This window comes from Miniopterus natalensis, chromosome 21, assembly GCF_054644295.1.
Source record: "Miniopterus natalensis isolate mMinNat1 chromosome 21, mMinNat1.hap1, whole genome shotgun sequence".
NCBI classification, from domain to species: Eukaryota; Metazoa; Chordata; class Mammalia; order Chiroptera; family Miniopteridae; genus Miniopterus; species Miniopterus natalensis.
Window position 1 is genome coordinate 14,768,838 of NC_142101.1, and position 27,952 is coordinate 14,796,789.

The 27,952-nt window shown below is 43.2% G+C and overlaps 1 protein-coding gene across 1 annotated transcript; it reads right to left on the reverse strand.

The window, feature by feature from the left end:
- Window positions 1–228: 228 nt before the first annotated feature.
- Window positions 229–27,667, reverse strand: IARS2 (isoleucyl-tRNA synthetase 2, mitochondrial). The gene is made up of 23 exons (XM_087829039.1): window positions 27,389–27,667; window positions 26,058–26,180; window positions 24,762–24,921; window positions 23,841–23,989; window positions 23,709–23,758; window positions 23,519–23,628; window positions 23,346–23,436; window positions 22,911–23,026; window positions 21,946–22,115; window positions 21,134–21,224; window positions 20,561–20,712; window positions 19,203–19,363; window positions 12,884–12,986; window positions 12,652–12,745; window positions 10,224–10,332; window positions 9,185–9,287; window positions 8,179–8,304; window positions 6,653–6,784; window positions 5,756–5,862; window positions 5,053–5,198; window positions 4,209–4,399; window positions 2,439–2,583; window positions 229–1,298 (listed from the first exon to the last, which is right to left on the reverse strand). The coding sequence occupies exons 1-23, from the start codon at window positions 27,650–27,652 to the stop codon at window positions 1,156–1,158; spliced, it is 3,036 nt and encodes a 1,011-aa protein (XP_087685165.1). The 5' UTR covers window positions 27,653–27,667; the 3' UTR covers window positions 229–1,155.
- Between the last annotated feature and the right edge of the window lie 285 nt (window positions 27,668–27,952).

Genomic DNA, 27,952 nt, shown 5'->3' on the forward strand with positions numbered 1-27,952 from the left:
CTGTGTAATGATAGCCGTGTCTACAGTACAGGGCGTTTAGACAGACTCCCAAGAGCCAGGGTAAATGTTGGTAAAGAGGAGCAGCATCAAGCTTCTAAAAGCTTCCTTCCTTTGCAAAAAGAAACAGTCTTTTCTCATTTCACCTTTGTTATAAAAATCCATCTTAGGTCAAAGTAAACACTGTTACATTTAAATTGCTTTTCAAAAACAATCAAAAATTAACTGCAATTTAAAGTCACAGAAATCTCAGCTTTAATAATACTAAGCTTACATGGAATATAACGTTCAGTTAGAAGTGGCTGTGTTTCATCTAATTTTTGAGAGATATTTTAAAGGCCTGATAGCAACAGGGAAACCCTCTCGCCCTGACAGGAATGGATTGTTGGATGTAGATTCCACTGCGTAGAATTAGCCATCCCTAGGAAGATTTAACCCAACATGGAGTTGTTTATAAAATCCTCTATTTAGTGTAACGTACTGTAAGTAGTGCAATTCTGTATATACTGCTGTTTTCTGTCTGTTCATTGTTGTGAATTTATGTATATTAGTGAAATAAATTTTCAGCTTTCCTGTTGTTTCCTTATCATCCTTAAATGTGAGCACGTACTGTTAGGTTTATTTTCTGTCTTACACTAGAACCACAGATTTAGTGATGTGTTCATTCTGATCCAACCACACAACCAGCTATTCTAAAAAGGTTGGTATGCAGTTACCCCCTTCATGTCTTAGGTCTGCCATCCCCTCCAAACTGCCCTTTCTGATATTCGCAACTTTTTCACCAGCGACACACAGTAATTTCCCAGAATGCCTTTATTTGTAGACATTGTAGAACTTACTGAGTCAAAAAGATCTGCCCAATATAAAATGTCTCCTGCTTGGCCACCCCTGGAGGTGAGCGTACTCGGTGCCTGTGCCCTGAGTGCGTCCATTGGATGTGTTAGTATCCTGCACGTGTGGGTTTCTGCAGATATATACACATTGTTTTATCTAGTTACAGGAAACGTAGGATTCTTTCTCGGATGCTCACCTTCCACTTTTCCTCTTCCACTCGTTACCCAAGTCCTGATTTCTTCCCGGCGTTGTAAACAGTCCACCCGAAGGGCAGTGGGTCCTACCGGGTCTCGCTTGGAGCAGCCGTCGGCGTCAGAGCGGGTGCTACTTCCCACCAACCACGTCCGTGCACCGAGGACAGAGCGTCTCGGAGGACGGGGCTGTGTACTTCCAGCAGCGAGGGCACTTTTCTTTGGTAGTTGGCATGACAATTACTTTATACGCAGACTCTTCGCGGATATCACCACCTGGGAAAGGAAGACACGCGTACTTGGCAGGCCACTCAACTTCGACCACTGTTTCAGCTGGTTTTGCAGGTGCCCTTTTTCAGCTTCCTCCTTCCTGCCTCGGCAAAGCCTGTCCTGTCACCCTGTCACATGACAGACACAGCCAGGACAACAGACAAACACTGAAGAGCGCTGGGGAACCAAGACCCTGAGGGTTAACTGATTTTTCCAGCTCTGTGTTCTATCCTAACTCAGGCAGAACAGGCCTTTTAATTCATAATCCAAGAATAGTTCTGACAAGTATGGCGCTAGAGAAGCGGTGTAATTTGAGGATTTTTTAAAAAGCCAAATCGTAGTGACAGCTGCAGTGTCTCCACTTAAAACGTCTGTTTGGACAAAAGGAAACACCACTTTCTCCATTGTTAATACTCTCAGACTTCAGACTGATAACACAGTGAAGAAAGTAAATTTCTAGTCATCGCCCAAAGACTGTACATTAACATTGTGAAAAGCAAGTTAAGCCAAAATCGTTACCACATGGTCAGTGCTGCCAGGCCTCAGACTGAACCTGCTGCCTATAGTTTAGCTTCCCACCTCCTGCTGGGAGCTAAAAGCTCTAGAAAGACAGGCAGCTCACTTCCTCCAAATACCTGCATGTTTCTCTTTCTCCTCTCTATGTCCCTCAACGAGAGTGAATTAGGTTGACAGAAATGCCCACGAAAGGCTGGCTTATGAGATGCCACTGTGGGAATGAGCACCATAGACCTTCCTAACCCCTCATTCAGAATAGCTAAGTAATATTTTAATTTGGGGTCTACCCAAGAAATTTTAGAATCAGTGCTGGGGAAGGGAGGGCAGGGCTGGGCGTCAGTAGGATACCTGGTATCCCAGGACAGGGAGGGAGGCGCTGACTCCACATACAGCGACAATCACTTCTCCACAGGAGAGGGAGGAAGCTCTCCCTCTTCTATCCCTGGCCCTGTGGCCCCAGGCTCATCGGGTGGGACACTTTTGAGAGCTGTTTAGAACTTGCCACGTTTACACTGTGTCCATAGAAAGGGCCTCTGGAATCTGTGCCGTCCACTGGACAGCTGGGGACGCCCGCAGTCGTCATTCAGTTCTCCAGGTAACACCAATTCCTCTCCCTTCCTTCCTCCTCACCTTCCAGATTGATCAGGAATGTCCCTTTAATCTCAGTGACATCCGAAGTCAGCGTGGGGGGCTCCTGGGACAGTAATGTTGTCTGGGAGGCCATCATGAGCTCGTTCAGCTGCGAGGTGCTGGAGGTCTCCTCCGCTTGCAGCATCTGGGGGTGAGCACATGAAAGTTACTATCTGAACTCAACTTTCTCCATAAACCGAGGACATGGACACTAAAGTCTTCTGTTTAGTGAGAAACCCTTTGGTACTCTTGCCTCCTGATGCTAATACTATTAAAACACATTAGCTCTTAATGGCATGAAAGGTTTGAACTGAAAACGTCCAGTCAGTGGTATTTACTGAGAAAATACTCTCTGGCAGCTCTTCACTGTGCTAGACGCCAAATGCCCGTTATTTCTAATGGTCACAAAACACCTACACGGTGTTTACCATCCGCATTTGCAAACGGACAGGCTCGGGGGGTCAACCTACCCTCCGCATTTGCAAACGGACAGGCTCGGGGGGGGTCAACCTACCCAGCTTTCTCAGCCGCTCAATGGTGGAGCTGCGGCCCGGCCCAGCACTGACAGCTCTGAGGCACACACTCCCTGGATCATGCTTCTGACATTAGGCCAGGGGTTAAGACACCATCTGACAAGGACGCATCTGAATGATGCACAGACCCCTCTAAGGACACTGAACTGCGGCGTCTGATACACACTTGTACATTTTTCATTGCAATTCTGATCTTCAAAATGAGTTTGTGAGCTAATATAGACATTCTTTTAAAAAAACACAAGAAAACAAACTCATGAGAAAACAGGTGATTCAAAGAGATTAATTTGGTTTTAACAAATCATGTGATTAGTAATGGACAGAACCAGGACTCCGACAGCTACTTAGTGTAATTCCTAAGGAAAATATATTCACAGTTTTGAAAATCCCAAAGCATTTTTCCCAATATAAATGATCCAAACCAGCTGTACTCTTTTCAGCTTATTACTCAGAGCTACTGAAATCAAAGGACATCTGACAAGTAGGGAGAAACCCAGTCTAGGCTGTGTGGCCTCGGCTAGCTCACAGCTTCAGTGTCCCGTCTCCTCGCTTGTAAAATGAAGGACTTAGAACATCCCAACCGTAAGTTTTAAAATGTGAATATAGTATCGAAATTCTCTTATCTGATCAATAATCGCACATCTACTAGCTATTTCATGCCTCAAATCTTGATCAAGTACAATATTAAAAATTTAAGTTGAGCTTACCAACCAAATGAGATGGCCATGTTTTAGGAAATATATCAGTAAAACTTAAAACTATATATTCATTGCCAATTCTCTTCTAAGCATTTAAACTAGAGAAAAATCTCGAGTCGGTATGTTAAGCTCTAAGGCAGTTAGCCCCTTAGAATCCCAAGAAGAAAATGTGACGGAACTCTGGAGAGAAAAATACGGTGAATGTTTTGAGATCACATGAAGATCTGCTGGAACAAATTAATTTTTCCCAGAACTCGAGAAACAAATGGAAATCTTGTTTGGGATTTGTTTTGAATCTGGTCCAGGTGGACAGAATTCTCAGAAAACTACACCCTTAACACGAAACTCTTAATTTTTGTGTATTCTTAGCTACTGCCAGGGACTAACGTGTCGTCTGTCATCTAAATAGACCCGAGGGCTTGCATTTCAAATAGAACTTTATTCTACTTTCCTGTCCCAATACCAAGATTTTTGAAAAACAAATTTCCAGTGAAAGTGTGACCTTAACACCATTTCAAAAGGAGCAAATGACTGCTTACCTCTATTATCTCGAAAAGCAGTCCCGGCTCGATGACAATGGTAACCTCGTACTCGGCGGCGTTCTTGCCAGGGATGCTCCCAAGAAATGCATCTCTCATGGCGCAGGCGCTCTCCATCGCCTCCTCCAGCCCGGGCTTCTTCCAGATGGAGCTAGTGTTGATCCACCCGGTGCGAAAAACACTCTTGGGTTCTTAAGAAGAACACCCAAACACTAATTTACATACATTCTAAACTATACATAAAGCCCTGACCATGAAATATTTACTATTCATGGGAAATGAGAATTATTAGTGAGGCAATCATGGGATGAAATATTATGGAGCCATCGTAAATGCTTAGCAGACATTTATATGAATGTTTGGAAATAATGATGCTAAATTTAAACGGATAAAATATATAGTAAGATCTCAAACAAAAAAAGATCCTAGGAGAAAAAAGAGATTCCCCAATAGTTACAGTAGTTGTTTGGGGACAGTAAGATTATCAGTGACTTCTTTATACACTTTCACCTGTTCTGATTTTCTGTAAGTGTAATCAGAGGAAGAAACTTTATGAAATTGCTAAAAAGCACTATACTTTGTCTTAATAAGATGTAATGTATTTCTGATATTTATAAATATTTAAGAACATGACTTTTCAACATAGTCAAGCTGCTAACATTTCTGAAAGCCCTTCAAGGCCACGCTGGCAGCACCTGACTCCTCTACAGACAGGTGCAGAGGGGCCAGGAGTATCCACCGTAAACCCTTCACCGTGGATGAGTGAGTCCCTCGGGTGAAGGGGACACAAGCAGAAGCCGCAGCGCGTCCCCGCCTTCCCCTCGGAGGGAACGTGCGTCCTTACCTTTGGCGTAAGGGGTGTGCTGGAACACCTCTTCAGCCAGGTGAGGGAGGATGGGCGCAACGGAGCGCACGATCACATCCAGGGTCTCGGCCAGTGCGGTCTGACAGGAGCGGCGCTTGGGGTCGCCCGCCTTCTCACAGTAAAGCCTGAACAGACAATGGACTCAGAGCTGGCCGCGCTGTACACCACGGTCGCCAACCTGGGACCCGTCTCAGGTCGAGCTTAGGCTCACAGTGGCTAATGCAATGGGTCTGATCAGCTTAAGATACCTAGATAACACCCTCCATTTTCCTTCCTCCTTCCAGGTGTGCCCACTGCCTCCAAAAAACTCTCAGCAGCTAAGCTACGTCCAATTCCATTTTCCAGATAATAGAGCCTAGACTACTGTGTTAAAAGACAAGTAATAAGTTGCTGATCTTTAAATGTGACTCCCACTCCTACAAGGCTGCCTCCCCTCAAGCTCTACACACTCCTGAAAACAGGTACCATGCTCCTGACCTCAGAGGAGCGGCTACTTCTTGAGCACTTGGTCAAACACATAACCACACTGAGGTGGTATCGGCATCCCCATCTTACAGACAGAGAGATTAGAGGTAAGCTGCCCCAAATCAACTGCCCAGCGCCCACCTGACTCACCTGCCCAACATCTGCCAAGCAGAACTGACAAGCAATACTTAGAATTTTACTGTTGAGTCGTACGTACCTATCTTTGATTATGCTGAAGTAAAAGTTAGAGAGTTCTCTGGTGTAAAAGGCTTTTAGAAGCCGAATGACTTTTCCGAAGTCATACTGTTTATATGAATCGGTAACCTAGGGAACAAAACCAGAAACATTTGCAAGCTGGGATAGCAAATAGAAATGCAAGTCATTAGCAAAATACATTCCTTCTGAAAATGTTTCAAAGGCAGAAAACCACAAAACAGGTGGTATGCAAAAGCTCTTGGGTGGGGGGCGGTTCCCCAAACATTATTTCTGGTTCAAATTCGACTGCCTGTGGAAAACACTGAGCACTCTGCTCTGGAAGCTACAGAACACTCATCAAAGGACGGATCTGGTTTTAAATGATGGAACCACACTGTTTAAAACAGCAGGGAGAGCAGGCTGCCAATGCAGCCTGAGAGTAGCACTGGGCAGAAATCTGCATGCACGCCTCTGACCTAAGGAAGCTGCCACAGGTCCAGTTTCTGAGTAAACACAAGTTATCTGTGTTTGTCTACAAACGATAGAGTATCTTAGGAGACACAAATACTCATTTCAGTTATTTCTAGACTTCGAGGGGTATGTCCGCAGAGAAAGTGCAACTCCTTCCTGTCAGAGAAATACACAGAGCTGATCTGGAGAGAAACCGTGGCTGGAGGAGATGTCTGGGCCTGTTGTTTCCACGAGGCACTTCTCTAGTCTCCAGAGAAACTGGGAAAGAAATCGTAAGACTTCAGACCTCAGGTCAACCTAGGGGCGTGCGGGACTTATCAAGTATAACTTTGCTCAGTGCTGTAGCTACAGACCCTAGCAAGGTGTGTCCCACCTGCATGCACCGCACATTTCAACACAGAGAAGTGCAGGAATTTCCACTTTCCAACAGCTTGCTGACCCCACTCACCTTGCTCGCTAAGTCCTGCAGTAGGTGCAGCATGTACTGGTCTAGGACATACATCTTGTCCACAGGGACGGAATCTGTCTCTGGGTTGAAATCAGCCACGTTCCCCAGAAGAAAGCGGAGTGTGTTCCTGAGCTATTGAAAAAACACACCAAACAAACAACAAAAAACAAAGCATACAGTCAAAAAAATGTATGAGGTAAAGAAAATGTATGAAGTTCTTACTGAAAGGTTCTTCTATTTCTGTACAATTAGGTTTCCTCCAGCTCATGCTGCTTTCTTAATGGGATGCTTTTTAAATAACATTCCTAAATAAGACCTACAAATGCAAAAACCCAAACTCGTTTAAGAGCCCAGGTCTAGAAACAACTGCTGGACTTTGCACATAAAGACTGAATTTTCGTTCCATTTCTTTCCAACCTCTGGGCACATAACCATACAGTGGCCTCGTCGGTTCATCCGTGGAGGTGAAAATAAAGATAAATGGAATAGATGTGAAAGGTCATCGAGCATATAAAGTACATAAAATTAGCATAATTTCACATATAATACGCTTCATTTTTCAGTATCTTTCTTCTCTCCAGTCCTTACAGATATAGAAGCAATAACTAAAGTTAACTTTCCTTTTTTAAAAAACTGTACATTCAGTTTGCAGTAGACATTCCTTAATTATTTGCATTCATCTATAATTATGAATTGATGTAACATTAATATTGTATCAAACTTCCTTATGAAAATGAATGTGGCTGTACCTGGGGTGTTTGACTTTTGTCCACAAGAATGAATCTAACTCAGGACGCTCTCGGCGGACAAACAGCACTGACCCTCTCAGGCGCGTCGACAGTGTGAACCACGTGGGAACACCCCGTCTCCACGGGAAGCTGCACTTGCGTTAATCCTTACGGTCAACTTTCTACCTAGGACTTTGCAGGGGGACAGCTCACTGACTAGGAAAAGCACGACACTTAACATTCAGCGTTAGCGCACTGAGGGGACTTGACTGCTTTGTGCTGGGTGTGTCGTTACTTCCCACTTGACACGAGGGCCTTTAATGTCCAGACAAGAGTTTCATCAACGAAGAAATAACCTGCACTGTTGATCAGGTTGGTGTAAACCCAACTTGACATTTGGGCTCGGGGGGCCTCAAGGACACTTTGTTGTAGGAAAGCGATTCTGTGCGTGAGGTTAATACGCTTGCTGCACTGTCTTGGCAGATTCTATTTTTGTTTATAAGGTTAAAATGTATGTTAGCAAGAATGGGTGGATTTTCAAATAAAATGCAGCTTCCACCAAAAAACTGGTATAATTTCACATAGTATGGTATATATTGAATAATATATAAAAGGACAGTACATAAAATTATTACTGATTTTTTAAAACAAATTATATAGGACATTTGTAAATGCTCACATGTACAGAACTCATTTTCAACAGTCTTGCAGTGCCAGCCACACAAAACACGCCCCTTTTTTGAAAAAAATGATTTGGTAAAGGTTTCATTTGGAAATAGGAAGAGCAGTGACTCTGACCTTGCTAATGTCATCTCGCGCAGCGTTCAGCGCGGAGGGACTAATCGTCACTTCAGTGAAGACGTTGGACTCAGCGACCCACCAGCGAAGGACATCAGCACCGTAAGGGGGCTCTTTGCTTTGGTCCTGTTCGTAGAGGGAAAGACACATATAAACCTAAAAATGCTCTCGATGCCAGTTCGGTGAACCAGTCTTTCAGGTGTCGCGACTCAAAAATGTCTGAGCACAGCGTGCGCACAAAGATATCCCTGCACTGCCACGAAATAAAGGCTGCGTCTCAGACTGGCTGCGTCAGAGAAGCAACACTGAGGAACGGCAGTGTGCCCTGCGGTCCGTCCGAGGCGCAGATGCCAGCGCCCAGCCTCTTCCCTGGGCCCGTCTGTGCCCGTCTGCCCGTCCCAGCGGCTGCTCAGGCACAGCCCTGACGTCCCCGCCGCGGGGGAGGTGACGGGCTGCTTTTCCCTCTGTGTTCCCTAGCAACCCTGTACACAGGGAAAGGACTAGCGGACACCAGGAGGGCAGTGAAGAGCCAAAGGAACAACGGACGAGTGATTTCTCTTCGGAAAACAGCTTCAACATAAACCAAATTACCAGCAACCCCAGGATTTCAGGCTCATTAATGGTGTGCTCTGAAGTGTCTAATTTTCAATAATAATAAAGCATGCATTTAGGAGTTGTCATCTCATTTTTTTCTTATACGGTTTCTATTTAAATGTAAAGTTACAGTTTAAAGCTCAGACAATTAAAAAAGGGGTAGAATGGTTCAGGACCTACCTAGAGATTCAGACCAGAAACGGGTCGAAAAGGACCACAATCCCAGCCCTTCCCTTTTTCATTAAAATGTATTATTTAACATCTAGATTTAACACAGAGTAAGGCATCTGCTGTTCATATAAAAAATGGTGTTGTGCTTTTTTTTATCACTTAAGTAACTACATTAAGGGTTTTGGCTGCCAACTTAAGAGCCTGAAAACCAAAATAAAATGAATTTTGAAAAACCACCTACTTGTCCTCCATTGATGACAATATCGGGATCAATGACATTCCCTAGAGACTTGGACATCTTTTCTCCCTTCTCTCCAAGGGTAAACCCATGAACAACCACTGTCCTAAGAAGGCAAATCAGCTATTATAACAACACAATTATAATCTTTTTGAAGATTACTTACAGCTTAAAAAGAGTATCTTAGTTTAATACAAAAATAGGATTTTTCTTGACAAAGTATGTATGAAATCTTTTCTTGAAAGTCTAATTGTTAAATAGTAAACTCTCTACTTACACACAGAAACATTTTTGATGTTTACATTCACTAAACAAGCATTTTCTGAGCATCTATGACGTACTGGTTTTGATCATTAAAACTAACCCGGAAAAAGTATGTCTTAAAGAGAGCAGAATGTCACCTCAAACTATCTTCAAAAGGACAATACAAGAGAAAAAGACCTCCTGTTCTATTGGCTCATAAAAGTGTGTCACACAAGAAACAAACATTTAAATTGTTCTGGGATGGGCTTCCACTGTAAGACGGCAGAGATCTTCAGCCCGTTAAGACTCTGAGTAGAACCTCTCCGCACATCTGCATGAGGAAACGCAGTTATCGTAACTAAGAATCCCTAAGTTAGTAAACCTCACTAAGGGAATGCTCCAGCTCAGTGGCCACTTGCGGATGTCACCAACGTAAGGACATCGGAGCCGAGGCTGTCGTCAGTCGACCTAGAGCTCCCTTGTCTCTATCCCTCCGAGCTGAGCGACCGCACGGGGTGACCTCCGTCTCCCCAGGTCTCCCTCCCCTCTCCAGCCAGTGCCCAGTGTCCTCGAGGAGCTAGGACCTGTACCAGTGACCAGACTTCTCAGGGTTATCACCTCCTCTCTCCCCCTCTCCCTCTCTTTCTTCAAACTCTCATTTCTCTCACGAGACTGGAGACGAAGCTAACGAAAGGTGGTTCTGACGACAGATACCGTCCAGCACAGGGCTTCCCGCCCGGGCAAGTTCCGGCAGAGGCGCGGGAGTGCGGGACTTGTCCAGCTCAGGTACGACACTTACCTAAACGGGGCTTTCTTCCTCACTGCCACGCTGGTTAACAAGGACGACTGAAACCAGCCGCCAAGCTGGTCTTTTCCTTCCAGGTATAAGTCTGCTCTTTGGTCCGTACCTCAAAGGTGAGTATTAAGAACAGAAATGTCATTAAAACAGGAAAATAGTGGGTATATATCAAAGTATTGAAAGGATAAAAGTGACCACATTATGTGTTTCTTGTCACACTGCACCCAATGGCTAGATGGCATTCACTGAGCTCTTACCCTCAGTGCCAACTTAGTAATCGAGACGAGGAAATGGGCCTTGGGGTGTGAACTCCCAAACCCCAGGTAATTAATAATACTATCTGAAATAGGGACCATTCCGAACTACCAGTATCTACACTGCCAGTTAAATACTGTATGAAAGCAAACTACTGCCTTTATTAATTTAACAAATATTTTGCTGAGGATCTAATAACTTTGTATGTTAACTGGTTTGATTCACATAGTAACTCTCTAAGGTAGGTATTATCACCCCCATTTTACAGATGAGGAGGTGGGACCCTGAGAGGCTTTATTACTTGTCCAAGGTCACGCAGGCAAGAAGAGCAGTAGATAAGGGTTCCGAACCCAGACAAGCCCGAGTGCACGTGCTGAACCAAGAAATTAAATCAGAGAGGAAAGAACGTCTTTTTAAAGGGCAAAGTATTAACTTCTAGTTGGACAGTGGCCCAGTCAAAAGATGGGCAAACTCTAAAGCAGCCCGGGGTTCGGGCCGGAGGTGAGGGGGGTGGCTGGGATGAAGGGCGGGGCACAGGGTATTTAGGGCAGCGAATGGCTCCAGAGCGATGGACACAGGTCACTACACATTTGTTCACACCCACAGAATCTACGTCACCGAAAGTAACCCTGTCAGCTGCGGACTCCGGGGGTGATGTGTCGGTGCGGGCTCACCAACTGTAACACGTCTTTACCACAAAGGCATAAAAGAGAGGAACAGGATAAAGTTTAGGCCAATTAATCTAATTCTCGCTGATTAATCTCATCAGGGTATTTGCTTTTTTGGGGGGAGGTGGAGGAGATCTGGGCGAACAAGCAGAAACTAGTCTCAAATTAGGCGTTTGTATTGTCGCAAAGGCAGTCTGCGTTCTGGCAGCTCCCTGTGTGCAGCATACAGCCTTGAAGAACTAGTTTTCTTTGAACTGATCACCTAAATGTGACAAGGAAGGGAAAAAAATGGTTCGCTAACCAGGTGCGTTTTTACCTCAAATTTCATTTAATAAAGTGTGTCTGCCGCAAATATTTGGCTAAGAACATCACGAACTAGAATCAGGATGACCAGACGCCATCAGCACCACGGACAGCACCTAAACTTGCACTATTTCCTCTTAAATACGGCGAGAGAAACTTAAGAAATAATTCTGAAAATTACTACGTAAAAAGTTACAAAAATTTTCTTAATATAACTTATATGTGGACATTTTATTATGTCTCTTTTAGCTATAATATAAACATGAATTTATGTGAATTCTGCTTTTCAAATTCCCTAAGCTGAAAGGCCCAAATGAAGGAAGGCGCTGACCTGCTAGGAGCCACCCTGCTGTCCTCCCAATACCGAGGAAAGCTCGAGGACAGTCCCTCTCCATCCCTTTGGCCACGGCCTGGGCACCGGCGGCTGTTCCCCACGTGCCCTTGCTCGGGACAGCAGACAGGACCTCCGGGCCAGGCGGGCCCTTCGGAGCAGTGCAGGCCCGTCCGAGCTCCCGCTGCGGCCCCGCACCTCAGCCCCGTCTCTTCCCCTCGCAGCGACGGCCAGCAGGCACTTCACTTTCTCTCACTTCCCACCCCGTGTCCCCAAGGGCAGGTCGCCCCAGCCTCTGAGCACACCCTCTCTGTGCACCTTCCCTGCTGCTCCTGGTTCCTTCCCCTTTAGCCAGTGACTCAAAGACCAGCCCAGCGAGGGGCAAGTGGGAAACCAGTCCGCAGCTTGTCCGGGAGAATGGGGTGTGTAGCACAGAAGGACAAGAACTGAAGATCAGGCACTTGAACCCAGAGTCTGACTAGGTTAGGTGGCTGTCACCTAACTGGCCTCTAACCCAATCTCGTTCCCTCTCCTGAAAAGTGATGGTCAGACCGTTTCAATGACCTCTGCACTTTGATTTATAGAGCTGGGTGCCTCGGGGTTGCCAGGTGGGCCGAGGAGGCTGAAAGGAGGGAGAAATCCCTATTTTTATCTTCTGTATTGTGGTTCTGCGTAAAATTTCATTTGGAAAAACAAAAAGTTTACAAATATTTAGATGAAGTGATCCCCAAGGGCCCTTCCAGATCTAAAATTACATTAGAACAGACTTCCTAATCAATGAAAAAGTTCTTGGTTATAGATTTCTTCTAGGTAACGTCTATATAAGACTCAAAACTGCTTGCTTGGTATAAAAACTATTGTTTAAAATTACCTGGAAGGACACAAGACCACGAGGTCCCACTGTCAAACCAGATGTCCAGGATGTCCCGTCCAGGGACATACTCCAAGGCATCGGGACCACCAACCTGATACGGTAAAAGCATTTTAGTTATACAATAAATACAAAAAGTCAAAAGAAAATGCAGTGCTTACAACCACAATCCCTCCGTTGTTATTAAGTCCAGCAACACACACAGGCTGTTAACTAGCAAGCGGACGCGTACCTGAGATAAGACTTCTTTAGGCAGGAGCTGCTCGGCGGGGAGTGTCCACCAGACATCGCTGCCATGCTGTTCCACCAGTTTAACAATATGCTCGATGGTCTGGCTATTTTAGGGGACAAGACAGTTCAATTAACTATTGTGAATAATACCAACATTTTAAAATTTAAAAATAGTAATATTTTTTTCCTATCTGCAGGATATTTTCCTATCTTTCCCCCAAACTTGAGTGGTATTCTCTTCAATTACTTGCTCACTCAGCTGCTGCTGTCATCTTAAATTTGATATAAATAATATCAATATATCTTAAAAATAACATTAAATCACATGTATCCCTTACAAGAAGGAAAAAACCACTTCTGTTTCAGTTCTCATCTCCCTATTTCTATCCATCTAATTTCTATTCGAGTACTTCTATATTCAAAACCTCTTAATTCCCCGCCCCCCCCCCCCAATTTCTGCCCCAAATAAAGCAACCCATTCTGACAGTTCTACCTCTGAAATAGGACTGAAACTTGTTCTCGACCTCACTAATACCGTGTCAGTCCAACCTCACTGCCTCGATTCCAGGTTGATGCAATGGTCTGCCTTTTCCCCAAGGGGAATTCTCGTCCCTGGAATTTCACGATCCAGCTCCGAGAGAACCGCCTTCCCGAAACTGCTTTATCACCCTAGTCCCCTCTCGCCCCTCCTGCCCCCTCAGGGCTTCCAGGACTGAGTCCAAGTCCATGTGCTACAACCAGCATCCCCTTTAACAGACACCGAGGCTCCCATCCTGACTCTGCCCTTTTCACACAGAGGCCGTGCACAAGGACTAAGACTTCCCCAAGTCCTTGTTGTCCCCTCTGTTGCAAATAAAATTCATTTGTTCAAAACTATGGAGCACCCCCAACGTCTGGGGCAGTGCCCTAAGCCCTGGAGACAAAGCCTGACAGTGAACTCACTTCAGTGATCCTGCACTTCCCTCAGGAGGCCTGCAGACTAAGCGAGCTGAGTGCCCAACACAGATGCCCGTCGGATGAATGCTGGAACTGACCATATCTTTGGGAAGATACAGTCTTACAAATTATTTGAAAATTAAACTCGGGGGAATTTATACTACATTTTCTCATAGGAACAACATACTTTTAATTTACTATCACAGCTTTATGGACTTTACAACTTCCTCTAGTTGCTTTCCCCTGAGTCACAGGACATATCATGGTCAGGAGCATGGACCCTGGACCCAGAGAGCTTCGCTTTAATTCCTGGCGCTGTCACTTTCGGGTTATGTGACCCTGGGCAAAGCACTTAACGTTTCTGTACCTCAGTTTGTGAAATGCAAATAATAACAGTATCATAGTTAACTATTATGGATATTAATCGGACTTATATATAAAATGCCTGGGACAATGTCTGGTACCCATTAGAAGCATTAGCTGTTATTCAAACTGATTCTCTGAAGCCGGCTAGATGTAGACAGCTAATGTTGTTAACCAATTACCAAAACGCATACCCATATTGATAGTTAATTAAAATACACATACTAAAGCTGACTTTCCTACTATCCTCCACAGTCCAGCAATGCAAGTAACTAAGAACTAACTGCAGGTCCACGAGAGTCTATGAAAATGGGAGAGTAATGGGTAGGAAAAGCTTTATGTTCTTGATCTGGATCTGCTGCTCATTAATCCTGAGGCTGGAGGGCAAGTCACTTCGCCTCTCTGGGTCTGATAATTCACAGATAAATGAAGTGTTCATTAAAAAGACTATGGGAAGCAAAAATCAAATGGGTAGTAAAAATTAAACACCTTACAATAGCAAATATCACTAGGAAGCAAAATATGCTACGAAGGATTGAAAAGTATAATGCTACCAGCATCTATTTTGAAGAAATTATAAAAAACAATGTTAAAATGCGCACAAGTCCATCTAATACAGTCACACATTTTAGATGGACTTTAACAGTAAAGATAAACTTTTGTGATGAGACCATAAAAAGTCTGTGTAATCACTAATTATATGACAATATTTAGTTACTTATTACTGTCTTACAGTTTGCACAGAACATTTTATCAGTTAATAAAATATGAACATACTATAATAAAAAATCTGAATAAACCTAAGAAAAGAGAGGGAGAGATACACAAGTATAGTAGATATGCTGTAAAAAATGAGTTGCAATTTCAGGTAAACAGTAAAATAAAATAGAAAACCAGTCTTAGGTGTGTTGGAAATACACAGATTAAAAAAAAGTAAAAAAGCAAAAGCAAATGGTTCAAATTTCATATTCACTTAGAAAATAAGGTAAAAATATTGGGATCAATTTTATGATGACTCCAAATAAACATTGGTGTGTCCACCACACAATGTCAAAGGGCCTCTAATCGGATTCACAGGAAAACACTCTTAGTAGCTCTGCTCTGTGCCTCCGGTCCCTTAACAATCATGAGCCTCAGCAAGTGACACAGTGAAAGCCTGGCCTTGACCTCGTGTCTCCTAAATCGTGGTTCAAATGTTCTTACTTTGCAATTCTGCCTCTAACTCATCTAGAAAGACAACCACGGCCACGAGGGCCCATGCTCCTGGTCTGTGCGGTTTGCGAAGCCAGGGCAGAGACTCATTAAACCAGACAGAGTGGGACCCTGAGCCCGAGGTGCAGGCGGGGCACAGGGAGTCTCAGAACCAGCACCAAGTCCAAAGACCAGGCTCTACCTGCCACTAATTAGATGCTGATGGGAATTCAGCACATTCTGGGAAAAGCAATTTACAACTGTACATGACACACATTACCCAGTTAGAATGCCAAAGTCAGCTCTAAGGAGACTGGGTTCTTTTTTGTATCCCTAAACAGCCGAAAATTCAATGAAGATTTAATACCATAAGTACTACTGATCGATACTCAAGCATCTGACCGAGTTTATAACCAAAAATACCAAACAACAAAGACAGTCTGATTTTGCAGCTGGGCACGTCACCAAGGCGACTGTCCAACCCCACCCCCGCTAGTCGAAATAAAATTCATGTTTTTTAATTGTTATATTTTCTCAGTTCTATTTTGAGATCTTAGGTAACTATGTTACTTACATTTTTAAAACAAAAGACAATTTTGCAGAGGCTGAAAACTGAACAAAATTTCTGATATGTAAGGATGCAGATTTCAAAGAGAAAAACACCCTCGCATTCTAAACAAATCACAACCTGAGGGCTCAGAACTGATACCACGAAGTGAAAACTTTCTTTTGATTTGTACTCTGGTGTTTGGAATGATCCTAAAAAACCCCGGCAGACGGGTTTAAGAATAAAACTTGCAATGAAAATAAACACACACACACAACCTACAAACTTGAGGTTCACCGGATTGCAAAATACAACTAAGTTTAATGTTCAAACAAAATTTGAAAAGATAATTTGGGGAAAAAAATACAACCAAAGGCTGCACAAGTGCTCAAAACATATTCGTTGTAGCTCTGAAGCAAAAACCTAGAAACAGCACCTGCTGGATGGGCTACATTTATTTGATTTTCATAGACAGGGAACTAGGCAACCATTAAGAGCTGAGCTACCACTTTTAATGATTGCAAATTCATTCTTATGAAATTCACTTAAATTATCTCTTGTTTATATCATTATGTTCTTTTATAAATAACTGTTTTAGACCCCCTTACGTACAAGACATCAATCCTCTTATGTCCTTCAGCTAAATACGTAATTTTTATAACAAAACTGAGATCATGCTTTAAAAAAAATGTTTTAAACAATTTCATAGGCACATCTTAGTGGTATTAAATAATATTACTATTAATAATATCGCTTCAGAACAAAATACAAGGACGATGTCAAGATGTGTCTTTGGAAATTTAAGAATTCTCCCGTTTTGTTAATAATATCCTATACTTAACACAGTTAACCTGTAACCTAAAGATCAGTGCAAATTACTGTTGACGGGCGTGGGTGGGGCCGCTTATCAGCGCCTAACCTATATGCTTCCATTTTCACGCCGTATTTCCAAAGCGATAAGTCCATCATAAAACTCTGCACTTTACCCAAGCGCCTTATCTAAACATGCCCTACGTGGCCCTTCTGAGGCTCAATCAGCGAAAAGGCCCGGGGAGTAGGAGCAGCTATAACGCCGACCAATCGCCCTGGACTTTGATATCAACCGGCTGAGAGCTTATTTAGGGTGTTATTGGAAATTAGCAGCATTAGATTAGTAGGTAATGAAGACTCTGTTGCTGTCTTCCAGTTTCTCTGCACAGAAGCAAAGATATTAAGGAACTGTGTATATATAAGACGCGTTCTTCTTCTGTAAGTTCCCAGGATAAGGTAAGACGATGAATGTTTCGTATTTATTTATGAAATTTAATTCTAGAACACAATGGAATTTGAGAAGGAAGCTATTTTTTACTTAATGCTATACTTATGTTTGAAAGGTGACAGGAAACAATTTTGGGGAAACTTTTCTTTATTTAATACACATTATAAATTTTTTTCCCCCAAAGATCATGAACATGAGTAAAAATTTGAGGTAGCTAAAGCTACCTCACATTATGAGGAAATTTCTGGTAATTTCCAGAAATAAGGAGCCAAGTTCCTTAAATGCTTATGTTAACTATCGCATTGATATTGTTAATTATAATCACTTGAAATGGCAAAAAAACTGTAACAATTTCTTTTCCTTCCTAGGTAGCAGGTGTTTCTATATTTTATCTTTTTTTATGCCAAAAAGTATTTATTTTGTCTGTATTAACTACGAATAGATTTGCACCTAAATTATAATGGCATTAGGTTACAGAATCAGGAAATGACCGATGATCTTAAAGACAGAAATGGAATTATCTGAAGAAATACAAATGTGAACATAAAATGCAGACAGGAACCTTCATTCAAATCAAAAGTAAACATCAGAGCTTCAAATACGCCAGCCGCTAAATGTATTTAGAATATGAATTCATGAAGATTTCCTTCTGTGAAATAAGCATACTTAAGAGGTTGTTTATAGACTTTCTTCAAGGAAAGCTGAAGGCCTCTTTTGACGCAGGTAATGGAGTTATCAAGTGTAACAGCAACTCCATGTGGACTGTGTACCAATTTCCAGTGGAGATGCTGTTACTTTTGATGGTTACCAGCTCGCTACAATATAGAGACATATTCCAGAAAGACGGCAGATCCTGGTCACTGTGACTCTCAGTTAGGTTATTAAGTCGCCCTGCTCACTCAGTCCTCGGGTCTCCCCCTGCCCCGGTGCACGGGCCAGGCCGAGACTAACGCCTGGTGTACAGGAGAATGACCTATGAATTGACAGACAGTGTGGCGCAGTGTGTCTGTCATTTCTGTAGGCCAATATTCTGTACATCCGAACTGCTTCAGCATCAGAAGCCAGCTGGGACCACGCCAGGGACACGAGAGAAGAATCTGTAGCACAACCATGTACATACACGTACTGACTCTAAATAAAACATAAGTGGTGCCCGAGTAGTTGCTTGTGTTTTTCTGACGAACCTCACATTTATGTCACCCGGGTTACTGATCCATCGACCGACGCACCGCTTAACTGTCACGATCAGATAGCGACCAAATAAACCAGTCTGCTCCACTTACACACGGTCTCTCTCAATCAGTTCAAGGAAATTCCCTAAAAAACTTGTCTGGCCCCGGCCAGGTGGGTCCGTTGGTTGGAGCATCGTCTCCATGCACCAAAGGTTGCGGGTTCTATCCCCAGTCGGGGTGTGCAGGAAGCAGCTGATCGATGTTTCTCTCTCTCCCCTCCCTCCCTTCCTCTCTTTAAAATCAATAAAAATATTAAAAAAAAAAAATTAAGGAAAAAAGAAGAAATAATTGAGAATGTAATCACTACAATAAATGTAATTTTGGCCATTTAACTACATTATATTTTCTTAAGTTTTAAAGCATCTAAACAATTACATGACACTATTTCCACTGAAAGGGGGGGTAGACTCAGTAGGAGGATAACTCTAATTCATAAAGAAAAATTACATAATAGGACTCTCTACTAAACACTGCCCATCTCTGGATTCCTGAGAGCTTGTTCTAGCACACAACCTGGTACACACGAACAATGAATTCTCACTAAAAAACAAACAAACAAACAAACAAAAGAGCCTCTGCTTCTATGTATAAACATAAAAAAAAAATGTATTTCTTCAAATTTCAATCATATTGAAAGGATATTTCTGAAATGTATATTTTACCCCCCCAAAGATCATTATTTTAGAATATTTTATTTAACATATATCAGGCGTTCTCAATAATGCACTATTATTCCATTTTTGAGGAAACTACAACTCACTGTAAAATGTTGAAAATATTTAGGGAGCTCTACCTGTTGATCAGGAACTCATCTTTGGTCTTATGGTGGAACACGGGAATCGGAACACCCCACACTCTCTGCCTTGAGATACACCAGTAGGGCCGCCTGTCCATCATTTCAACCATGGCATTCAGGGCTGACCCAGGAATAAACTTCACCTTTTTCAACAATTCCTGCAATTGATGCACAGATGTCACCTTCGGAGGACGTGATAAAAGACTTCATGCCAACAAGGATTGCCAGCTAGCCTAATTTACATATAATATGGTTTAAAACATAAAAACACGTTCTCAAAATAAGTTATTTCCTCTCTACTCTCTCAACACCCCTCCCTCCTTCACAGCCCTCGCAAGAGCTGCAAGTTGCTAGCATCCGGTTTCATTTCATTTGATAATTACTAAAAGATAAATTCTATACCAAAAGTTTGGTGATAAGCTCAAAAAAGGCCGAAATATGTTAACTTCATTTTTTAAACCTCTGTCCATGAATGAAAGCATCTCTATATTTTCTGTTCCATGTTTAGTTTCCTCACTTACCTGAGCCGCCTGCCCCCAGCCATTTGTAGCACCACCTACTGGTAGGACGGTGGCACCTGCCATTCACTTAGATGACCACCCAGTTTAAAAATCCAAGAAATGTGAATGCTGCCGGGCATCTGATTTTGTTACAGAACAACTATGACTTATTTAAGACGGTGACGATGGCGTTGGAATTGTGTTTTAAAGAGTCTTTATCTTTCAGATTCACATGCTGAAATATTTATAGAAGAAAGAATAGCCTGAAATGTGCTTTAAAACAAGACAGTGGGTAGGGAGTAAAAAGTGAGTGGTGGGCCCTGGCCGGTGTGGCTCAGCGGTCGGAACCGCTGGAGACATTTAGAATGTCTGTTATAAAGCATTTATTAACACAAAGCAACAACTTTCCAAATGGACTGAAATTCCTGTCTTAAGAAAGCAAAGGGTTTTAAAAGCATTTTATTGAATCCTACGTGCCAGACTCCTGTTGCAGAAACGTTTCCCCACTGATTCCCCGAGGCAGGCAGTGTCATCGCCTCTACGTAGATGAGGAAACTGAGGTTCTGAGAGGTTACAAAACTTGCCAAGCTCAGTTCTGTCCTAGTTCTATGCTGCTTCCACGGCGCTGGGCAGGGAGTTTGGGTGAGTCAGGTAACCCCCTTTCCGCCTCGTAATTCCTCACGTGTATAATGAGAGAACGGAAACCCAAGGCCCTTCCAGATCTGAAGTTCTGCAACTTTATGAAACCAGATCCTAACAACAGCAAGCCCTTGCACTCCCAAGCCGCCCTCCACCTCGCACGCAGCGCTCCTCACGGACATGAAAACCCGCCCCGCCGGAGGCCGCCCTGCATACCTTGGCCGTGGCCTTGAGCGCCTCGATGTTTACAAACCACTGCTTGCTGGCGCGGATGATCACCGGCGCCTTGGTCCTCCAGTCGCACGGATAGCTGTGCACCACCTTATCCTCTAGCAACAAGTTCTTGGAAGCCTGAAGCATCTTTATAACTTAAAAAAAAATAAATCAGTAACAATTTGCATTAGACGTCACTCAGAAGTGCTACGAAAACCCTAACAACTCTCTAAACCCCCAGGGAGTTCTGGACCTGGACAAGCAGGGGCCGGGAAGAACGGCCACCTACCAGGCACCGGAGGCATAGCCCGGAATCTCCTGCTGACGCTGGTCTCTGTCACCCTCCCTAACGTGACATCTGTCCCTGCTGACCACCCTGATTTGCTGAAACAGAGCAACTTCAAAGCACAGGATGAAAAACTCCCAAACTCCATTTTAAAATCACGTGGCGAAATAAGATATAACTTTAGCTTTTTTGTTTTTGTTGAAAGAGTAAGATGGGAGGAGAAGTCAAGGTTCCTGCTGGCTACGTTTCAGAAAATAGACGTTTATGATAACAACAAACACAAAACTCACCCGCATCCGTTCCCTCTCCAAGGACGGCCTTGCTTTGGAGTTCGGGACCTGCAGCTGCTGTGAAAAGTCCATCTTCGTCCACTAAACAATCCTACAAAGTGTCATTTTGAACAGGTCAAGTATCAATACATTTTATCTTACAACAGTATCTGGCAAGGCAATATACATAAAACATCTAGGTCAGTCTCGTCTTTCACTACATTGAAAATTTGGGGACTTAATTCAGTTACTTGGAAATGTAAATTTGTACATTTACAACACTAAAGGCAAAATGTCTTCTTCAAGCAGAACCTAAATTTAATCACAAAAAGTAAAATATACTAAAAACCATTTATAACTTGCTCTCTATTAATTTATGGATCTATGGCAACGTGCACACACAGTGATGACTTCTTCGAGACTTGCCTTTGAATGGACAAATTTGCCAAGTAACTGATGTATGTAAAATAAATTTAGAGAAAACTATTTAGTTAAAAACAAAACAAAAAAAACACCTGTTCTTTTCAGCTAGTAAAACTAGTCAAATCCGCTTGCCATTTTTCAGGGACTTAAAGTAATTTATCTGTGTGACTTCATACTTGGGAAAAATCCTGCCCCATTTAACATACATTCTTCAACTTGAACTTTGCGCGGATTTTAAGTCTGGGAAACGTTTCTCGATTAGGATGAATGAACGAAGAAGCTTTAGTGTGTTGCACAAATGTGAACATTTCACAACTGTGATGACCATGAAGGATTATCTATTATCAAAAAGTAGAGCTGTCAGCTGGATTTATCACTCCCGTTGTGATAGAGAAGGAGAGAGGGGGTACCGTGGCCAGCTTGTGCTGGGACGCGACACTGTAATCTTCCATGCCGTGAGCCGGGGCCGTGTGCACCAGCCCCGTGCCTTTGGCCATGGTCACGTGATTTGCAGGTAAAAGAGGGGACACTTTATCAGGAATCAAAGGATGGGTACAAGTACCCGTTTCCAAATCGGCACCTGTGGGCGAAGAAAACCACGATTAAGAATCATCTTAAAGGACCAAATGGCATGAAACGTTCAATGTCGCTTCTCTCCTGCCCGCCATAAAATCCTTTTTGTTTTTGCTAAGACTGTCTGAACTTCTAATCGGCTTGTATCTGAACTGATGCATTGAGAGGGCTTCCCTATGCGTTAGGCAATCTTCCCATTTTCGGGTATCTCATGTATGTGTAAAAAAAAAAAGGTTATTTTTTTTGGTAAGAAACTCAAAGATATATTATCTCTAAGGATCAAAGGTAATTTTAAACTTCCCTGCATTTCCAGAGATATATTTCAAAACCAGTTCCAAATTGTGCCTACTGAAGATTCTTTTGGTTGAAGCACTACTTTTGGACCAATTTTCAGAATTTATTCAATTTCTTTAGTAAAATCATATACCAAAAATAAATGTATTTACTTCCTTCCTTGCTCTTTTGATACATCGGATAAAAAGAATTTTTAGCAATTTAATTTTGGATAAAAAATTTAAAGGATATTTGTACATAGTATATCGTATAAAGGACATCTGTCCAATTTTACATTGGATATTTGGCAGAAATCTTTCTTATCTGTGTGCCTTTGTCAATGTTCATATTTTTCTATACTCCCATCATGTTTAATATATATTCTCCTCCCGGGAACCACTGTAAAATATATTCTAGAAAGGCAGAAACCACATCTGTTTTGATTCAGAATGAGCTATGTTCAGCAAAGGACTTAAATCAACCCAATATCCTGATGACTATGACAGTCAGAATATCTATAGATCTTCACCTGAAAATGTTGAAATAACCTCAAATGTTGTTTTCAAAACAGCAGCAACAGATGTTACTTTATCTGCAGCCAGTATGTATAACTCCCCAGATTTGGAACATTTCACAATGGCATACCTAAAATAAAAGTTGACGGTAAAATTATTGACAGCGAGAAAAGCAAAGCCACAGACAGCATTTAAAATGTCTTACATCGCTTTAGAAAAACTAACTTCAAAATCAAAACAGTACTATTTTCAAAGGATTTCATCCCTTACAGTTCTGTTTTGTTTTCCAAAAAAGTTGGAAATAAGATCTTAAGATCTAAATTAACATAGTTAAGTTATAACTCATTAACTTTCAAGAGGAGAATGAAGGTGAAATAAATTGAGAATAATGCTAATGATGGAACGGATCCTATTTGTGGGTAAAATAAAAAATGCAATGCTATACCTACTTTGCGTCTGGCATATAACAAACAGCTTGATTGGCTGGAATTGTCCAAGGCTGTGTGGTCCAGACTAAAAAACTAACCGGAGATGAACCATCTGTGAAAATAAAATTTCAAACATGTTAGCAAGTGTGACAACTCCGTAACTTGAATAAACCCAAGCAGTGAGTAAGTCGTACCTACAAGAGACGCCAACTTCGGAGCAGGTTTCAAGAGAGGGAATTTTACGTACACTGAGCGACTGACATGCTCAGGATTATACTCCAGTTCTGCTTCGGCCAATGCCGTCCTAAGGTTTAAAAAGATCGGACATAAATATTGGGAAGCCTTGAAAAATTTCTCCTTTAATGAGCAAAAACACATAAATACCTCGATGAGGGAGACCAAAACACAGGTTTGTAAGATCGATAAATCAGGCCCTATAAAAGACAAAGATATTACATGAAAAGCTGGAATTCTGTAACAATCTAACACACTTGAAGGAAAAAAATACTTCATTACCTTCTCATACATTTGGTAGAAAATTCTCAACTGCTGGGCCTCGTATTTGCCATCAAACGTATAGTAGCAATTATTCCAATCGGCCATAATTCCCCAACGGATAAATGCCGATCTCTGTTTCTCGATTGCTGCTTTAGCAAATGATCTAGCTGAACAAAATAAAGAAAAAGCTTTGAAAAACCAGCCAATTCAAATTCTTAAACATGGTTTTGCATGTATCCCTCTAAATACAGGAATTGTACGCAGTTTAGACTATAAAGTTTATTTAATAGGAAAGTTATTTCGAAAGTTAAAGGTAGGTTAAAATTTTATCATCTTCTGTTCTTTCCAGACTTTGTACAATGACCTTACATTTAGGAAAAAAATACACTGGAAAAATTCTTCTTCAAATTTCTGAATTTAAGAAAAGATCAGAGAATATATTTCATTATATAAAAAACCCCACAAACCTAATCAGTACATCTGGTCAATGCCAGTATGTTTCACAAGGAAGTAAAAAAATCTTCAGTCATATCCAAATGCACAATAGTTTAACATATACAAACACAAGATTCCTTGCTAACCCAATCTCCTAAAGAATCAAATAAGGGATTAATTTAAAATATATTTATATTTTAGAATCTACTTTGGTTTTATCACCTGAAATAGGCCAATAGCCCTAGCCAGGAAAATAAAAAAACATCGCTCAAAATAATTTCACAAAATATGCAGACTAAAGAACTGAGCAATGTACTTGGCAATGCTTACAAATCTTTCCTTCAATCTCTAAACGTAAGTTCTCACAAAGGTCACAAATGATAAAATAACTACAAAAAAAACCCCAAGAACAAAATATAACAGGTCTCTCTGATAAAAGCCCAGACTTTCCCAAGGAATTCATGTTACAAATGTCTTTTTAAAGCAGAAACAGAGATTACTTACCTTTCTCTCTAATTTCCACCGCTGAAAGATTCTGAGCTTTTGCACCAAGTTCTGATAATACTTTTATTTCGATGGGTAGCCCATGACAATCCCAGCCAGGCACAAAATGTATTTTGGAACCTCTCAGCATATGGTATCGATTGGCTATATCTTTCAAAATCTGCAAAGAAAATGCTAATCATCACTCATACAGGAAGCATGTCTCCAACAATTTATATTATTTTCTTAATATTTTAAAACACTGAAAAAGCCTGATTTTAAAAGGATTTACAGAAGAGCAACTTATTAAATCTCCTTCAAGCTCTACTTAAATACAAAAATAACAGATACTTGAAGTTATGCTTTTTTACCAGCTGATGTAAAATGTGCAATAATTCAAAAATGAACTATCTGGCAGCATAGTTTGTCCTCTGTGGAACAGGCAATATGTATAACAGACCTCAAATGTTAAAAGTTTTCAGGACAATTTACTTTCCTGATACAACATACAATACATACTACAATGCAACACCGCTCTAACAGCAGTATGGACTGCTCTGGTGACCAGATTCCTGGTTCTGGAAGCAGAGATGGATGTCCAAGGCCACACCCTCTCCCAGTTTTCCACAGAAGCACCCATGAGAATCAAGGACTGAAAAAACTGATGAACAAACTGTGGTCTAGTCTCTCAATAGAGAGCTACTCAGCAATGAAAAAAGAACCAATAACTGATCGACTGAATCTCAAAAATAATGAATGAATGAAAATAAAAAACACCACATGAATGAAAAAGCCAGTCACAGAAAAATATGTGCTATGATTCCACCTTTCTGGAATTTTAGAATAGGCAAAAAAATCTAAAGCAATAGAAACCAAAACATTGATTGCCAAATACCATCCCTTAGGGGTTAGGTTTCAACATAGGAATTTGGGAGAAGAAACAAATATGCAGTCTATAGCAGCTCTAACATATTTTATTTATCTTACTATGTCCTCCCCAACTAAAGCATAAGCTCCAAAAGGACAAGACTTATCTTGTCTATTTTCCCTGATATTACCAGCGTAGAACACCACCTGGCAGTAATTATTTACTGAATAAAATAAAATTTACTCATGTAAAATAACAAGCTCCCAGCAAATACCAGCGACATTATTTTCCATGCAGTACTGAAATGGTTTACTGCTGTTTTCTGTTCAGACATTCATTTTATGTGTCAATGCAAATGTACAGAATTGTCGTAGTATTAGAATGCTCTTCTGTAAAGTGTATCTAAGTAAAGGTTTCCCCCCAAGTCCTATAAACTTAATTATACCTACCTTATTTAAAGCATGTCCAACGTGAGGGTCACCATTTGCGTAAGGCGGTCCGTCGTGAAGATAAAATTCTGTCTTTACTTTCCTTTCTCTTTGCCACGAATAAAGTTCTGAAAATCCACATTTCTGTTTAAAGAGAGCAATAATGTCTGTTCATAGAAATACATACTCGTAACAGCTAGTACTTATCGATCGCATGCCAATGCATTCAATTGTAAAACACAAACGCTGAGGTTTCTGAAATGCGCATCTGAGTTCTTTTTAAAAAAAACTTTGTATTGAATTTATTGGGGTGACACCGATTAGTAAAATTATGTAGGTTCCAAGTGCACAATTCTCTAGCACATCACCTGTATACTGTACTGTGTGTTCACCACCCCAAACCAAGTCTCCTTCCATCACTTATCCCCCCTTTGCCTTCTTCTACCTCCCCCCGCCCCCTTTCCCTCTGGCCATCACCTTACTGTAGCCTGTGTCTATGAGTTTGGTGTGTGTTTTGTTTTTTTCTTTCTTTCTGAATCCCTTCTACTTTTCCACCCAGCCCCCAGCCCCCTCCCCTCTGACAGCTGGGGTCTCTCTTAAAACCCTCCAGCGACCACCCTCATACTCTTCTGGTTCAGTCTAGGCCCTGGAGCCCTCCACACCTGCAGCGACACCCGGTGCACACCTGTGGCCTGACCCCCGCCGAGTCCCTGGGCCCCAGGGGCCTGTCACCCTGACACGGTCGCAGTCCCCGCCCACAGGGGGCGCTGCAGAGAAGGCTGGGGGAGGGGAGCGGCCGAGCCGGGTGGGCGAGCCTGCACCGGTTGCCATATAGTTAGGCTGAGCACGTTGTGACTTTAACCAAAAACATCCAGGGATCTTCAAGACCCTGGAGTTCAACGAACACGTGCCTCTCTGCCCTTAGGAAATGAAGGTTAACGCGGGAGGGAGACGATGGCAGCGCTCAGGAGCGGGCGCCCGGGGGAAGCGACGCCCCTCCGTCCTGCAAACAGGTCACCCCCCAGCTGCGGCCCTGCTAATGCCACCAGGGTGAGCCTCCCTCCACTCGTGCCCCTCGCCAAAGCTTTCTTTACCTTTCACGAGCCCCCGGGACAGCACCCACCTTCCGTCTGTTTCGCCCCAGCTACAAGCGGGGCTTCTGTTTAGCTCCAGCCCCCCCACCCCGGGGCACTGACCTGCACGTGTCTCCCTAAGTTTTCGGGCAGGAAGACCTGCGATCGGCGGGTGGTTTCCCCCGCCTGGCTCCCCCCCCGTCCCCCGAGGGGCCTGGAATCGCGGCCTGGCCCCCCCCCGGCCCCCGGGTCCCCCCCGAACCCCCGGCGGCGCCGCACCTGCTGGAGCTCCAGCTCCGCGTCGGGCTGCCGGCGGCCCAGCAGCTTCATGGGGAAGCTGGTCCGGGGCAGCAGCACCGTGTCCCGGTAGCGGCCGTCGCTCGAGTCCTGCAGCTGGTTCCCCGCCCCCGGGACCGGCCGCCCCAGGAGCCCCCCGGCCGTGCCTCGCCATCCCGGGCGGCGGGGCAGGCGGAGCCCCGGCCCCCACACGCTCCAGGAGGCGGCCAGGGGCGCGGGCCCGCGAGGACGCAGCCCCCAACGCATGCCGGGCCCACCCCAGCCGCCCGGTGGTCGCCGGGGCCTTGGCTCCCACGCGGGATCCGGAAACAGGGGCTCTAAAAAACAACAACACACGACACACACGAAACCACCTTCGCGACCCGAGTGGGAGTGCGCAGGCGCGCGGGGCGCGGAGGGGCGGGGCGCGCGGGCTCCCGGAGTCCCGGGGAGGGCGGCCAGCTCCGGGTCTTGGCCGCAGCCGCCGGGGGCGGGCCGGCTCCGAGGGGCGGGGCCAGAGGCGGCCGCAGCTGGGGGCTCGGGTTCCTATTGCAGCCTCACTTTTCA

What these genes read in the sequence shown, in the direction of transcription:
- IARS2 (XM_087829039.1), bottom strand. Translation starts at nt 27,652, where the DNA reads ATGCGTTGGGGGCTGCGTCCTCGCGGGCCCGCGCCCCTGGCCGCCTCC. An exon ending in TGTTATATGCCAGACGCAAA is followed by an intron (nt 23,027 to 23,345) that starts GTAGGTATAGCA and finishes CTTTTATTTTAG; the next exon opens with GTATGCCATTGTGAAATGTT. An exon ending in CGCGAGATGACATTAGCAAG is followed by an intron (nt 6,785 to 8,178) that starts GTCAGAGTCACT and finishes TTTTTTCAATAG; the next exon opens with CTCAGGAACACACTCCGCTT.